The following is a 14,359-nucleotide window of genomic DNA, read 5'->3' as shown; positions in this document are numbered from 1 at the left end:
AGAAGAAGAGGAAGAGGAGGAGGAGGAGGAGGAGGAGGAGGAGGGGGGGGTAGGGGAGGGGAGGGAAGGAGGAGGCAGGCAAGAGAAAGACATCTGAGGATCAGCACGATTTCATTGGCTTCTTTTCACATATAAGCTAAGAATATGAATTTTAAAACTTAAAATAAAAATAACAATTATTTTCTAAGAAATTACCATTTACTTGAGATCAAATCAGTCTGCTTTATCAGCCAGGAAAGCAGATGCCTTAAAAACCAAAGTAAGTAGGCATATCACCTTATCTAACACTATTAGAAAGGTGAATTTTAAGTTCAGGCAAACACTATAATAGTATGGTTCAGATCAATGATGTTAATTAAATCTAAATTAGTGGAAACTTCTTTCCACTATGAGCATATCCAGTTGTTTTTCTAGTTAACTTTCAAAATGCCTTCTCTTTATGGTCACAAATACTATCTCATCTATAAGGAGATTAAAAATTCCTGAATTCAAGAAGCTTTAATGTATATAAATTTTGCTTTTCATTGGGCATGCAAGTATTCATTCTAATTCTATTTAGCATCCCTTTAAATAAGGTTCCTATATACCAATTAAGCTAACATGTAGTTCAAAGCTGTAATCATACTACTGGTGAAGCTGAGAGGGGAAATTCCAAGGCCATTGTCAACTACACCGTGTCTGAGACACGGAGGGGAGGGAGGGTATGCCCTCTAGGTTCAATCCCCAGCACTGCAAGGAAAAAATAGACATTAAGATATGGCTGGAAAATGTCCTCATGGTTAGAGCATTAGCTGCCCTGACAGAGGAGCAGCTTCAGTTCAATTCCCAGCAGAACATGTTTGGCTCACAACCATCTGTTAACTCCATTTCCAGGGGATCTGCTACCATCTTTTGGTTGCAAACCAACTACACCCCCCACCCCAAATAAGAAAATTAATCTTAAAGATTTACATGCTATAAAAATAAGAGTATGATCTAATTTCAGAATGTGTCCTTTGACAACTCACTCTTCCCTGAGGCCTTGAGTAATATTAAAATTACTTCTAATTACTCACTTGTTAGTAACTAGATAGGCAAATCCTGCAGGCAGAGTTTCATACCCCCACCACCTTCAGTACTGCTTCTGCAGTATTTCTGCGCTCTTTCCCATTGCTAACAGTCAGGCAACCCAGCAGCAGCACAAACTGTTAGTGCTCTGAACTACGGAGCAGGGTGGAGCACCTGCGGACCGGTAGTATAAAGAACTGCTCCAGACTGAAGAATGGGAAAAACAGTAGAAATCTAGTTGCAGTATGCCTTTGGCAGCCTCATCTCACACTAATCTTAGTGGAGATTAAGTCTCATGAAGCCATTCTGCTGTAGCAAACATCCCAAGCCCATCCTATTATACAGAATGCTCCATGCTCTACAGTAGCCATTTTCCTCTACTAAAATGGCTCAATGATCTTCAAAAACTCTTAGAGAATAATAAAGTAGGTGAAACAAATCTATTTATTAGTTTAAGTCTTAACTTTTTTCTTTGAAAAAAGTGAGGCTTCAAAAATTAGGGGATAGCTGGAGCATGGATGGTAGAATGAGGCCTTTAACTCCAGCTCTCATAAGGCAGAGGCAGCCCAGTAACACACAGTGTGAAGGAGGGAATGCTTCTGCTTCACAGTGCCTCTCCCCTTCCCCTCTCTCTCCCCTCTCCCTGGCAAAGAATATGCATGAGAACTACCCCAGTTCTAAGAGCTACTTTTAAAAACATACATCTGATATATAAGCCATGTTACAAAATTTCAAACTACTTAGCAAAAGACTTATGTAAATACCAAATGACAATTCTAAAAAGTCCATAATAAAGTTTTATCTTTCTATGAAAAGAACCAATCACACTGACCTGATAAAACCTGGGTCCTTTAAGAAACACCTGAGTAAAATTCATTACTTGCTAAAGCTCTTCACAGACAGTCGGAAGCAGGAAAGACAATTTTTCTTTTGGCACAGACCTAGCTTTAAACTTTGTTGTGCATGCTGCTGTATACCTGGCTAGCAAGCAGGTTCATTTGTTTGGTTCTGAGTTCTACCTAGTAGATATTGCAGGAAAAAAGGGAAGATCCCTTGGAAGAAGGAATCTGACAAAGTATGGCAGCACTTCTATGAAGAGTGTGGGGGGAGGCAGTGAATTAGCATTTAAAAGTAAACAACTACCTAAAGTTTAAATAACAAGCAGTATGATCAGGAGGCCTATAATCAGACTTTGGAAAGCCAAGGCAGGAAGTTCATTGTGCAGGCCAGTCTGGAATATGCAATTGAGCCAATCTGTAAGTGTGGGGAAGGTGAACCTGGGTCCCCCCCCCTCCCCCCTCTAATAGCAGCAAATGTTCCTAAGCATCCTGAGCTCTCTCCAGTTTGGTAAAGGGCTTTCTTAGTAGCTGTTGTACACAGCTTATCCTTCAGTAAGATGTGAGAAAGGAGTCACTGGTGCTGTTTATGAAAGCAAATGGTGGTAGTGTTCTACAGTGGTAATAAAACAATGGTGGTTACATAGCATTTCATTTGTATAATACCGGTGTGTTGTGGGTATGCTTCTGTAATTTTTAAAGTGATTTCAAGTAATTTTTAAAAATAAGGACATTTTGTGTGACAAATGCAACATAATTACATAATTTGGTGGGACCACTTCAGAAAATGTAGGATCTAGTAACGCATAGCTTTAAGATAATTAGATATAAGCACCTCCTAATATGGGTTTTACCTTCCCTTTTTGGATGGAAGTCTATGTATCCCTACAATTCTAGTCCCAGGGTATTCACCACCCTCTCTTTCTGGCAGCCTTGGGTACCAGGTATACATAAGATAGTTTTTAAAGAAAAAAATCCTTCAAAATAATGTTATGAGGGGCTGGAGAGATGGCTCAGCAGTTAAAGAGCACTGACTGCTCTTGCAGAGGTCCTGAGTTCAAATCCCAGCAACCACATGGTGGCTTACAACCATCTATAATGGGATCTGATGTCCTCCTTCTGGTGTGTCTGAAGACAGCTACAGTGTACCCATATACATAAAATGAAATAAATCTTTAAAAAAAAAGTCATGAATATCTTCTCTCCCAAGAGATTTGAAGATTTTTTTTTTTTTTTTTGCAAAACAACTAAATAGACACAGTAAATAAAAAGACATTATTTGCTGAATCCAGTAAATTAAGAAATCCTTTTAATCAAATCTTTGTATTGGAGTCAAAAATGTTAAATGATTCAGGTCTATGCTATCTAATAGCTGGTGTCCTTCCAATTTCCCTGTGGGGACAGAGATGCTTTGAGGATAAGAAATTAATATGGCAGGAGGTTGCACATTTTAAACAAATGAGATACCATTTTAAAAAGATAATCAGGATGCGCTGTAGCATCCTTAAAAGTCTAGATTCCTAAGAGAACTGCAAGGTGTAACCCAGTGTCCATAAAGTAAACAACACATTTCCCACACATGAACACCCCTCACTTCCATCAGATTTATAAACAAACAGCAGCACTTCCATTCCTAGTGACACATGCCTGTAATCCCAACACCTAGGATATGAACAGTAGAATAACAAGATCCAGGTAGGCCATTCTGAGCTATATAGAGAAGGATCACAATAAATTAAAAAATAGAGCTGAGCCTGAAGACAAAGGCTTATAATGGTGGTAGTGACTGGGGAAGCTAAAGCAGGAGGCTCTCAAGTTCAAGCCTTGCCGGTTTCTCTGTGCAGCTCTGGCTGTCCTGGAACTCACAAAAATAAGCCTGCCTCTGCCTAAGTGCTGGGACTAAAGGCATATGCCACTATGCCTGACAAGACCCCGTCTTTTAAATGAAAATGTAATGAGCTGGGATGTTTGCCTATGATAACCCTAGGCTCAAATCCTAGTGCCACACAAATAAATAAAAGCTTATCCTTCAAAAATACATACATACTGCTGTTACATACTGCTGTACATATGCCTTATAGAACTTTTAATTGTAAGTGTGAGAGAAAGAGACAAGGAGAGAGAGAGAGAGAGAGAGAGAGAGAGAGAGAGAGAGAGAGAGAGAGAGAGANTACCCCCACCCCCTCAGGGAAAAGCCTCAGATTGAGAAAGAGAAATGGCAAGGATGGTTCAGAAATTGAAAAGTGTGTGTGTGTGTGTGTATATGAGAGAGAGAGAGAGAGAGAGAGAGAGAGAGAGAGAGAGAGAGAGAGAGAGAGAGAGAGAGAGATATCCAGGCTTAACAAAAGATACATTGGATTGGCTGACAGACTGAAGAAAGAACTATGGCAGCAATGTCAAGAGGAATCAATACCAGAGAATGAAGACAAATGCTGTGACCAGCTGGGAACCTACTGTTAATAGTTCTAGCATAGTCGCTTACTTAATTGGTAGAGTGCTTGTCTGGCATGCACAAAGTCTTATGTCCTGTGCTTGATCCACAGCACTGCATAAAACCAGGCACAGTGGTATGCACCTGCGACCCAATCACTGGGGTTGTGGAGACAGAAAGACCATTAGTTCACAATCATTCAGTGAAAAGTAATTTGAGTTCAGGGGCTGGAGAGAGCTCAGAAGGGAAGAGCATTTGCTGCTCTTGCAGAAAACTAGGTTGAGTTCCTGGTATCCGTGTAATGTCTCACAGGAGACCCTCTTCTGGGCTCAGCTAATATGAGATATGCATGTGGTACACATAAATACATGCAGACAAATACACACAAAACTGAAACGAGCGAATTTAAGGCCAGCCAGGCTTTACTGTTACATGATGCCTTATTTACAAAGGGGGAGAATGTGATGTAAGGTATTAGAGGAAGCAAAGACCTTGAAACCAGGGAAGGCGGATGTTAATGGGCAGCGAGACCTGGGAGAGATGTCAGAGTTACTATCTTCCACCACTCTACCTTGGAGAACTTACTCCAACCTGTAAACCACTAGGCAAGTCCCCTTTGAGGTGGAGGAGTAAGGCTAACCTTAGATGGAAGTGATACAAACTTGACCATAGCTTATCAACCCATTAACAACAACAGAAAAATACTTAGTGTAAAAAATGTTTTTCCTTTCTTGCTCAGAATTTTGTCTATGATAATCGGCAGAAAAGACATTTTCACAAATATCAGTATATGAACCTAAAGTACATAAAAATCAGTATTGCTTTGTTTCAATAACTCACTAGGAACAGTATATTGAGAGAAATTTTCCGCTTCCAAATTTAAAAACCAAATTCGATTTCTAGAATGCAAAGACAAACAAGGTCATAGCAAATATAATCACAATCTTCTACTGGTGCTAACACATTTAACTGTTGATTTAAAAAAAAAAAAGTGGATTCAGTTCTCCTCTGCAGTCTATCATCTCTATTATAGTGCCTTGTGTGTTGATGTTATTTCTCTTTTATGGCTCAAACACCATCCCTAGAAATTCTACTTCTGTTGTTTCTTTTCCTTTAAGGCAGGGTCTGACTACATAGCCCTAGCTGGCCTGGAACCCACTATGTGGACACTAACACAAAGACTGGCCTACCTCTGTCTGCCTATGTGGTAGAGGAGTCAAGTAATACAATACCACATCCACCATAAATTCTAATTTTTTTGAGGAATGAGGAGCTGAATTTCAAGTGATTCTAATCCTTGGTTTTACATACGTGTGTGTGTGTGTGTGTGTGTGTGTGTGTGTGTGTGTGTGTGTGTGTCTGTGTGTAGCCCTGGCTGTTCTGAAACTCACTCTGTAAGACCAGGCTGGCCTCAAACTCAGACTCAGAGATTACCCTGCCTCTGCCTCCCAAGTGCAGGAATTTAAAGGCCTGTGCTGCCATCACCACCTCGCCTCTAGTATAGATCTTTGTTGTTGTTGATGTTGTTGTTTTTGAGACAGGGTTTCTCTGTGTAGCCCTGGCTATCCTGAGACTCACTCTGTAGAACAGGCTGGCCTTGAACTCAGAAATCCGCCTGCCTCTGCCTTCCAAGTACTGGGATTAAAGGCGTGCGCCACCACTGCCTGGCTAGTATAGATCTTTATTACAAGCTTTCTCCTGAAATTCTAAACCCGCATATGCATTATGCTGGTACTTCTAAATAGGAACACATAGACATTTGATTCTCCCTTACTCAAAATGATGATGTTAACCATTTGTGTCCATACACACACATGCTGTATAGCACACATGCTCCCACACTCATACATACCATGTAAGTATACATAGATCACAACAAAATGACTTTCTTTCTAAGTTGTTAAAAACTAGCCAAAGGCACATGCCTTTAATCCCAGCACTCGGGAGGCAGAGGCAGGCGGATCTCTGAGTTCGAGGCCAGCCTGGTCTACAGAGTGAGTTCCAGGACAGCCAGGGCTATACAGAGAAACCGGCTCGAAAAACCAAAAAAAAAAAAAAAAAAAAAAAAAAACAAACCTAGCCAAAAGCAAGAGTATATACCAGCTAACCTCTGGGACTTCCTGTTTCCAAAGCAGGGCTGGCAGACCTGCCTCACCTTTCTCTTCTCACCTGACATCAACGTATTCCAACCAGTAATTTCAATCACATCACTGGGTTGAATTCATGTTTAATTTCTGGAAAGGTTAACTAAGCTTACAATAATAATAATTTGGGTGTACGTTGTAGGCTTAGCAGACTGCACAGAGTTGACAGAATGAGTGATTTGGGCTCTGAGAATTTCACAATTGGGTAGAAAGTGGTCTGAACCAAGCTACAGTGGTAATCACTATAATTAAAGCAATTTTAAAATCTTTCTGGGCCAAATGGCCAAATTCTGAATGAGATAATTCTTGAAATTGACTCTGAGGATACTTAAAAAACTACAAAGATCTCCAGCACCAAACAAGTGTCTTATTTTCCAATGGAAGGTTCTCTCTTACAGGATCTTAGATTCCTCCCACGGAGGGTGTAGGTCAGTGGCACCTGACTAGCTAGCATGCGTGGAGCCCTGGGATCGAAAAACCTCCCCAAGCAACAAGTTTTCCCCAAGCCTGGTGATATATATCTGTAGACCCAGCAATGGAGGCGCCATCTGAAGTTAAGTCAACCTGACAGCTAATGGTGCCTCGGCAGCCCACAACCTAGAGCAACATCCACCAAGCTGCCCCCAGCTTACACACACTCACACAAACACACTCACACACACACGTCTTAAAATAATCCTAAGAATTTGTGAGAAACCCCAAACCCCACGACCAAAGCCAAAGCACCACTTCTCCTTGGGGCGGGTCCCTAACAACTAAGGTCTAACTGAAGGACAGGCACTGAATTCAAGTGCCCGACACCGACACACTGACTTCCAATTACTAGGGAGTAAGGCGGGAGATGACCAGGGGCTCAGTTCCAACAAGCCTGCGAAACCTTGCAAAAACCTAGCTCCAAAGGAGAAAATCAAAGTTAACAAAGTACTTAAGTTTTGTTGTTTGTTTTCAGTCACCACCAAAACAAAGTAAGAAGAGGAGTGGGGGGGAGGAAGGAGAAGGAAAAGAAGAAAGGACTTTAAAGAGTAAGAAACAGGTCCTGGGCAAAGAACATGTCTGTAGTTCCAGCAGCTCAGGAGACAGAACCACAACACTCACAAGTGTGAACACCTACCAGGGCTTGCAGGGTACGTGTTCCAGACCAGCCTAGGCAATACCTGATAAGATCCTGTCTTAAAACGGGGGTATTAAAAAAAAACAAAACAAAACAAAAAAACGGGGGTATATACCTCTCGGGTATATACCAAGATGACCTTGAACTACAGATCTCATGTTTTCACTTCCCAGTACTGGGACTACAGGCATGAGCACACAACCTTTAAGTCCAGCACCAGGAAGCAGAGGAGGACCAGTCAGGGCTACACAAAGAAGCCATGCCTCTGTGTAAAAAGGGGGTTGTGAAACCCTAAAGATACAGTTCAACAGTAAAGCCCGCATCAGCGTGCAAGAGGCCTTAGCTTTTCATTTCCTATACCTGACCTCCCAAGAAAAGTAAACTTTAATAATGTACTAATAACAACATATTAACTCTCAAAAATCCAACACATGCTTTTTTTTAACCCCAGGAACTCCTGAGGCAGAGTCAGAGGTCAGTAGATCTCTGGAGTCCAAGGCCAGGCTCATCTACAAAGTGAGTTTCAGACCAGCCAGGGCTCTATGAAGAGATCCTGTCTCAAAACACTACTGAGCAAGAACACCCAGCACTGCACATGCTTGAAGTCCATCACTTACAAGACCAGGGTACTGGGTCTTCTGTTGGATACTGATCCACTCTAGGAAGCAAACTAAAACACTGTCTTTAAAAGCAGCACAGCAGGAATGAAGCGATGGCCATGCAGCGCTCGCTGCTCTGCCCAGGGTTGGCATGTCATTATGACCACCCACATCAGGTGACTGATTCATAAACCCAGGAACTAAGTTCCCCGGCCCATCCCATGCCTCTGACTTCCTCAGGCACCTGCAACCCAAGTGTACAGACCCACTATATACAACACACACATCTACACATAATAAAAATGGAAATTAAACATTTATGAAATCACAAAAGGTCTTCTAATAAAAAAAAGGAGGCTTTCAGGAGCAGATCAGTGGCAGAATGATTGCCTAGCATAAATGCGACCATGAATTTGATCCTTACCTCTAGAAAAACTGAAATGAATGAGAGCTGGATGTGTTGACACACACCTTTAATCCCAGCATGCAGGGAGGTCAGGCTGGTATACAGAATTCCAGGACAGACAGAGCTACATAGAGAAATCTTGGGGGCTAGGGGGAAGGAAGAAAGGAAGGAAGGAAGGAAGGAAGGAAGGAAGGAAGGAAGGAAGGAAGGAAGGAAGGAAGGGAGGGAGGGAGGGAAAATAATTAAGAAAGCACACTGGTGTGCAATCATTATTCATGTGGATAGTCTTAGAACTCTGGAGGTAGAGGCAAGGTGATCATGAATTCAAACTCAGTCTGAGCCAAAGTGAGGCCCTGTCTCAAAGGAAAGAAAAGTGTGAGGAAAAGAGGGAGAAAATCCCTTCTAGCCTACAGGGTCTCATTACATAGCCCTAGTTGGCTTCTCTGTCTGAGCTCCTGCTGCCTTTAGCTTTAGACAGCACTGGGATTAAGAGAATGTGACACCATGCCCAGGTCAAACTCAACTCTTGCCTGAGTTTCAGAACTCACATACAGTATTTTATTTTTTACACTGTCTCTTGGGTATATACCTAAAGATGACCTTGAACTACAGATCTCATGTTTTCACTTCTCAGTACTGGGACTACAGGCATGAGCTTTATATGTATGAACATACACACATGCATCACATTTGTGCCTGCTGGAAGCCCTGGCAACTGGAATTATGGATGGCTGTGAGCTACCATGTGGTGATGACAAGCGAACCTCACCTTGTGAAGAGCAACAAGCACTCTTAACCACCGAGCCATCTCTTCAGCTTCCACCTCATTTTTAAAATGAAGAAGCTAATAATACACGACACTGTGAAACTGAATTACATTTATAGTGAGAAAAACTCAAAATGCTTATGGGCCTCAGTCTTGGAAAGTATGAATGGGGAAATAGTCTGCTCTCCATTCAAGAGTAATACCATTGTAAAGTGGCTTCAAAATGGATGACACAAAGACACTCTGAGGTCAAACCCTGCCGCCCACGACCCTGTCGCAGTGAGATGAAATGTAAGTGCTGACACTGGTGAACGGGGACCAGTTAATAAACACATCTTGGGCGTGGGGAGTGCCACTCAGCAGTGAGAGCTCAGGCCTATCCAGAGTAAGATCCCACATCTGCTACCCAATCCCAGGTTAAACCCTCAGCTGGGCGTGGCGGGCATGCCTGGGGTCCAAACCCTGAGAAACAGGTAAGAGGGTCAGAGAGGTATGAGGCCAACCAGGGCTACAGACACTGTCTTAACGCTGGGCTAGAGTAAGCTATAATGCAACAAATAAGCAGGACAGAAGATAACGGTTAGAGGACCAGGACCCAAGAATGTTCTTACATTCACTGTCACTGTTAACAAAGGCAAAGAGACTTTCCATTCCTCCAACTACAGTTAGTCACAAATAAATGGTGAAGTGGTAACACCTAAAATCCAAGCAAGGGAACCAATACAGAACTCCTTAAGTTTAAGGATTTAACACAAGTCTTAAAGTGGGACGGCTCCTACTTTACATGAAAACTGTCATCAGGAATTGGAAAGGGGTAGTTCAGAGTCAAGTTGAGAAAAGGGTTTTGCCCTAGAATTGAGCTCTGGAGACCCAGGTACATGCCTGCAGGACACACCCATTTACTAGGGTGGACCATAAGATTATCCAACTAATCCCCTCTGAGTTATGGATCACTGAGCAGCTAGTTTTTAGTTCCACTCATGTTTGCCTACAGAACATTATATTCTAAATACTAGATTTAAAAACTCATTCCAGTTTTTAAAAAAATTCTAAAATACTTACATACCAATACTTGGAAAATTCAGCCTTCCATTTTCACAAGCCACAGCTTCTATCATCTTACTAAATAAATACGTCCAGGTATTTATTACTTAACTCTTAATGACTGAAATGCCTTAACCCTTTAATGACTGAAATGCCTCTTCTATAAAAGGAAAACAACTTTACTTTCCAGGATAATGTAAATGAGTCTGATACACCTAAAACAAAAAAGTGTCAGGCCTATCAAATTTCCAGGACAAACTCCAAAGGCAGTGCTGAGGAAAGCTGAGATCGGAACAACCCACTCTTCCCCCATTACAAAAGTCTTTACAGGCACTAGCCTCAGGTGTTTAAGGCAATTTACTAAATGGGCTGGCTATACATCTTAAAAGTAAGTGACCTTCATAAGGTGTGGTAGCACACACCTTTAATCCCAGCACTCCATAGGCAGGCAGATCTGTGAGTTTGAAACCAGCCTGGTCTATATACTATATACTAAGAGTTCCAAGGTAGCCAGAGACCCTGGAGAGGGAGAAAGAAAGAGGGAGGGGGAGTAGGAAAGAGACAGAACTTTCTAAGATTTAGGCAAATTTGTGCAAATAAAAAAAATTCAACCCAAACAAGCTCCATTCCCCTGCCTTCTGGGGGAAAAAGAAAACCAACCAAACAAAATAACCCCCTGCTTTTAAAACTAAAGCCCCTCTAAGCTGGGTTACTTGTGTCACTAATAAACTATAGTGTAAGTGTGCTGAGCAGCAGGATGGCTCCCATAAACACCACGGTGAGGCACTAATACCTGAGTGCCGGTCAGCAACACAAAAGAATCAATTCCACCCACCACCACAGGTTGTCTGAGTCATAAAAAGGAAGACTGACCAACAGCCATTTGACTTAAAAAGGGCTATCAAAACGGTCAGGCTCCTGTAAGAAAAGGGGGAGGAGGGATTAAAGCTCAAAGGTAGGCTTCTTCTGTAACTAGGGACTGACAGTTTTCCAGTGAGCAAATTAAGCCCAAATCACTTCACATTAAACATTTCCAAAGTTAAGATTAACACCCTTCATATAAACTATTCCCGACCGTGTTTTTGAAAAGGATAATACTCTCAGAGAGAAATATCAATGAGTAAATGGCTAAAACGTACAATGATTCTACCAAAAGAGCCTGCTTAAGGTCCAACAAGTTTAACCAAGACGGACATCGTAAAATTATTTACGCTACTGAACTAACTTCCTGTACATTTGCATACGCCTCTCATATTTCACATTATCTCGACCTGACACGAGTTTAAGAGTGGACAGTCAGTAGCACCGAAGCTTAAAAGGAAACTGTTTAATCCATTCTTCAGGCTATTTCTAGTACTTTAGCGTCCACGAACACAAGAAAGGACTGTTCTAAAATCTCCGCTGACTTAAAAAAAAACAACATTCTTTTTGGCAGAAAGTCAATCAAAGGTTAAAATAAAATCTCCAACCTCTCCCAACCCCTCTCTCGGATTCAATCTCACAGGCAAACCCTAACTCATGAGAAATAAAATATACCCAGCGATATCATTAGAAAACTTGTCGTTCTACCCCCCTCTCCCAATAGATCAGATCCACAACTTTGGAAAACTTTGTTTCCAGGCTTTCCAAACCCCTACGCATAAGCTCTCCCGAACCTCTCTCGATCTGAACGACGTCTTCCCCCGGAGGATCCTAATTTTTCCCCGTCTTTGCTTTAGTTTTAGCCTTCCCCACTGATAAACCTTTCCCAAAAGATGTGGCCGAAAAGCAAGGGCAGGAATCTACGGTACCTGGGCGTTGGCTTCGTGTAGTTTATGTTCGGTGGAGACGTGGTGCCTCAGGAGCAGGGTTTTCTTGTAGTTGCGGGTCCCTCGCGAAAGCTCATCATGCCCCACCTGGGCAAGGTCCACGCCGCCCCCATCCTCTGGGGTCTTTTGGCACCATCCGCAAAACATAAGGCCGGTATCCTTGGAGTACCGCAGCCAAGGGAAGTCCTTGAGCCAAGAGGTCTGGAAGGAGCACTGGAGCTTCTGCAAGAGGGACTTGGGCCTCGCGAGCGGGAAGTGCTGGACAGTCTCTCCTTCGCCAGCTCCCACACCGCTGCCCTCCGCTTCGTCCCCACCGTCGCCTCCCGACCGCCTGCTGCTGCCGCAGCTGCCGCCTTCCGCCCCACTGCCGTCGCCCGGGCTCGCCCCCTCCTCCTCGGTGCTGTAGCTCAGGGACGCCCCGTCCTGCATCCACTCCTTCCCCTCCAGCGCGTCCAGCTCCGGATCCACGGCCGCCGGCCCTCGCCCATTGAAATGCCTGAGGGGCCACGCCGAGGTCTCCGGGCGGCCGCGGCTGCTGCCATTGTTGCCGAGACCCCCGCCGCCTCCCCCGCGGAAGGCCAGAGTCCGACGGTTCCTTTCCGCTAGCAGGGGGCCCCCCGCGCCGCCGCCCAGCAAGGAGGGGCCGCCCGTGTCCGGAGGGAGCAGCAGCAACTCCTTGACGTCCGCGCCGGCGGCGGCCTCCGAGTCCTGGGGCTCCAGGCCCTCCAATTCCATCTCCTCGTCGGCCCCGCGCCCATTCGGCTGCTGCGGCGCGGGCGGCGCGGGCAGTCGCGGCTGCGGCTGCGGAGGCCAAGAGGAGGCCTCCCCGCCGGCGTTATTGTTCGTGGGGCCGCCGCCGCCGCCGCCGCCGGTGACCAACCCGCCTCCTCGGAACGCCAGCGTCCTGCGGTTCATCTCACTGAACGACATGGCGCGCGCCGCGGTCGCCGCCGCCGCCGCCGCCCGGTGCCTCGGCTCGCGCCCGGGCTCCGGCCGCGTCCCGCGCGCTCGCCGCGGCTCCCCCAACGCTTCGCCCCCGCCCCCGCCCCCGCCCCCGGCGCCGCGCCGCGCCGCTCCGCGCTGCGCTCCCGCCGGCCCGGCCTCACCCTCCCGCCGGCTCGCGCTCGCTCCCGGGCCGCCGCACGCGTCCGCCGCCGCCGCCGCCGCCGTCCCAGCCGCGTCCTCTCCACCCCCGCCCCGCCGCGCTCCGGGCAGCGTCCCGCGCGGAGCGGCGGGCGGGCGGCGGAGCGGCGAGCCGGGCGCGTGCGGCCTTCGAAGTTGAGGAGGAGTGCGGGCGCCCCTCCGCTGCCCCGCTTCAGCGCCGCGCGCACGCCCCGGCCCGCCAACGGATCTCGGTCCTCGGGGAGTCGTGCCGCCGCCGCCGCCGCCGGCTGCCGAGGCGCGGACGCGAGAGGCGCGCTAAGCCGCCGGGCTCCGCCACATAGCGAGCCGACAATAAAGCCGGCGGAGCGTTTCCGTCCGACCAGGCCCCGGCGGAGGTCGAATGGCAAATGAACAACGGACCGTGCGCCCACAATGCACCGGGGTAGCAGTAACCGCTGGAGGGGGAGAGGGTGGGGGCCGGCCGGGGGAGGGGGCGGGCCGGGCCGGGCTGGGCTGGGCCGGGGGCGCCCGGGGACCGGGAAAGGGGCCGGCCGCTCGGGGCCGCGGGCGGGGGTGCGGCCACGGGAAGGAAGCGGGCGGGGCACGGGCCGGGGTCTCGGGGCGGGGCCGGCTCGGCCGGGACCAACAGCTGGCGGGTGTCAGGGGCCGGCTCGGCGCGGCGCGCCCGTGCGCACGGTCCCCGGCTCTGGCCACGACTTCACCTGGGACTCGGGAGTGAGTGCGGTGGGAGCGCGCCCGGCCCTGTCACCGGCCGGGGGGCGGGGGCCGTGCCCGAGGAAGTGAACTTATTTTGTTCCCCGACAAAAGACTGGACCAGGCGGTGCCTCCCTCGCCAGGACGCCTCCCTGGGCTCCCTGTGTGCGCCGGGCAGCACCTCTGGCCCGGGGCGACGATCGTTTCGCAGAAAATGCACCGCCCCGAGTGTCTTATTGCTGTGATGAAATGGAAATTTAAATAAAAGGTCGAACACGTGCGTTCAGTGGGAAGTATTGACATGGGTGTTACATCACCAGCAGCCAATCAGATATCTCCAGTCGTGTTT

At 46.7% G+C, this 14,359-nt stretch overlaps 1 protein-coding gene across 1 annotated transcript in view; it reads right to left on the bottom strand.

The window, feature by feature from the left end:
* Positions 1 to 13,150, bottom strand: part of Zbtb10 (zinc finger and BTB domain containing 10) — a 33,678-nt gene extending 20,528 nt beyond the window's left edge. The window contains exon 1 of the mRNA XM_021196753.2: positions 12,175 to 13,150. Coding sequence (XP_021052412.1) covers positions 12,175 to 13,122 — 948 coding nt within the window. The 5' untranslated portion in view covers positions 13,123 to 13,150. The remainder of the gene's footprint in view (positions 1 to 12,174) is intronic.
* Positions 13,151 to 14,359: the final 1,209 nt, after the last annotated feature.

Source organism: Mus pahari, chromosome 4 (assembly GCF_900095145.1).
Source record: "Mus pahari chromosome 4, PAHARI_EIJ_v1.1, whole genome shotgun sequence".
Lineage (NCBI taxonomy): Eukaryota > Metazoa > Chordata > Mammalia > Rodentia > Muridae > Mus > Mus pahari.
Note: the sequence above shows the minus strand (reverse complement) of the source record. Positions and strands in the feature narration are given on the sequence as shown.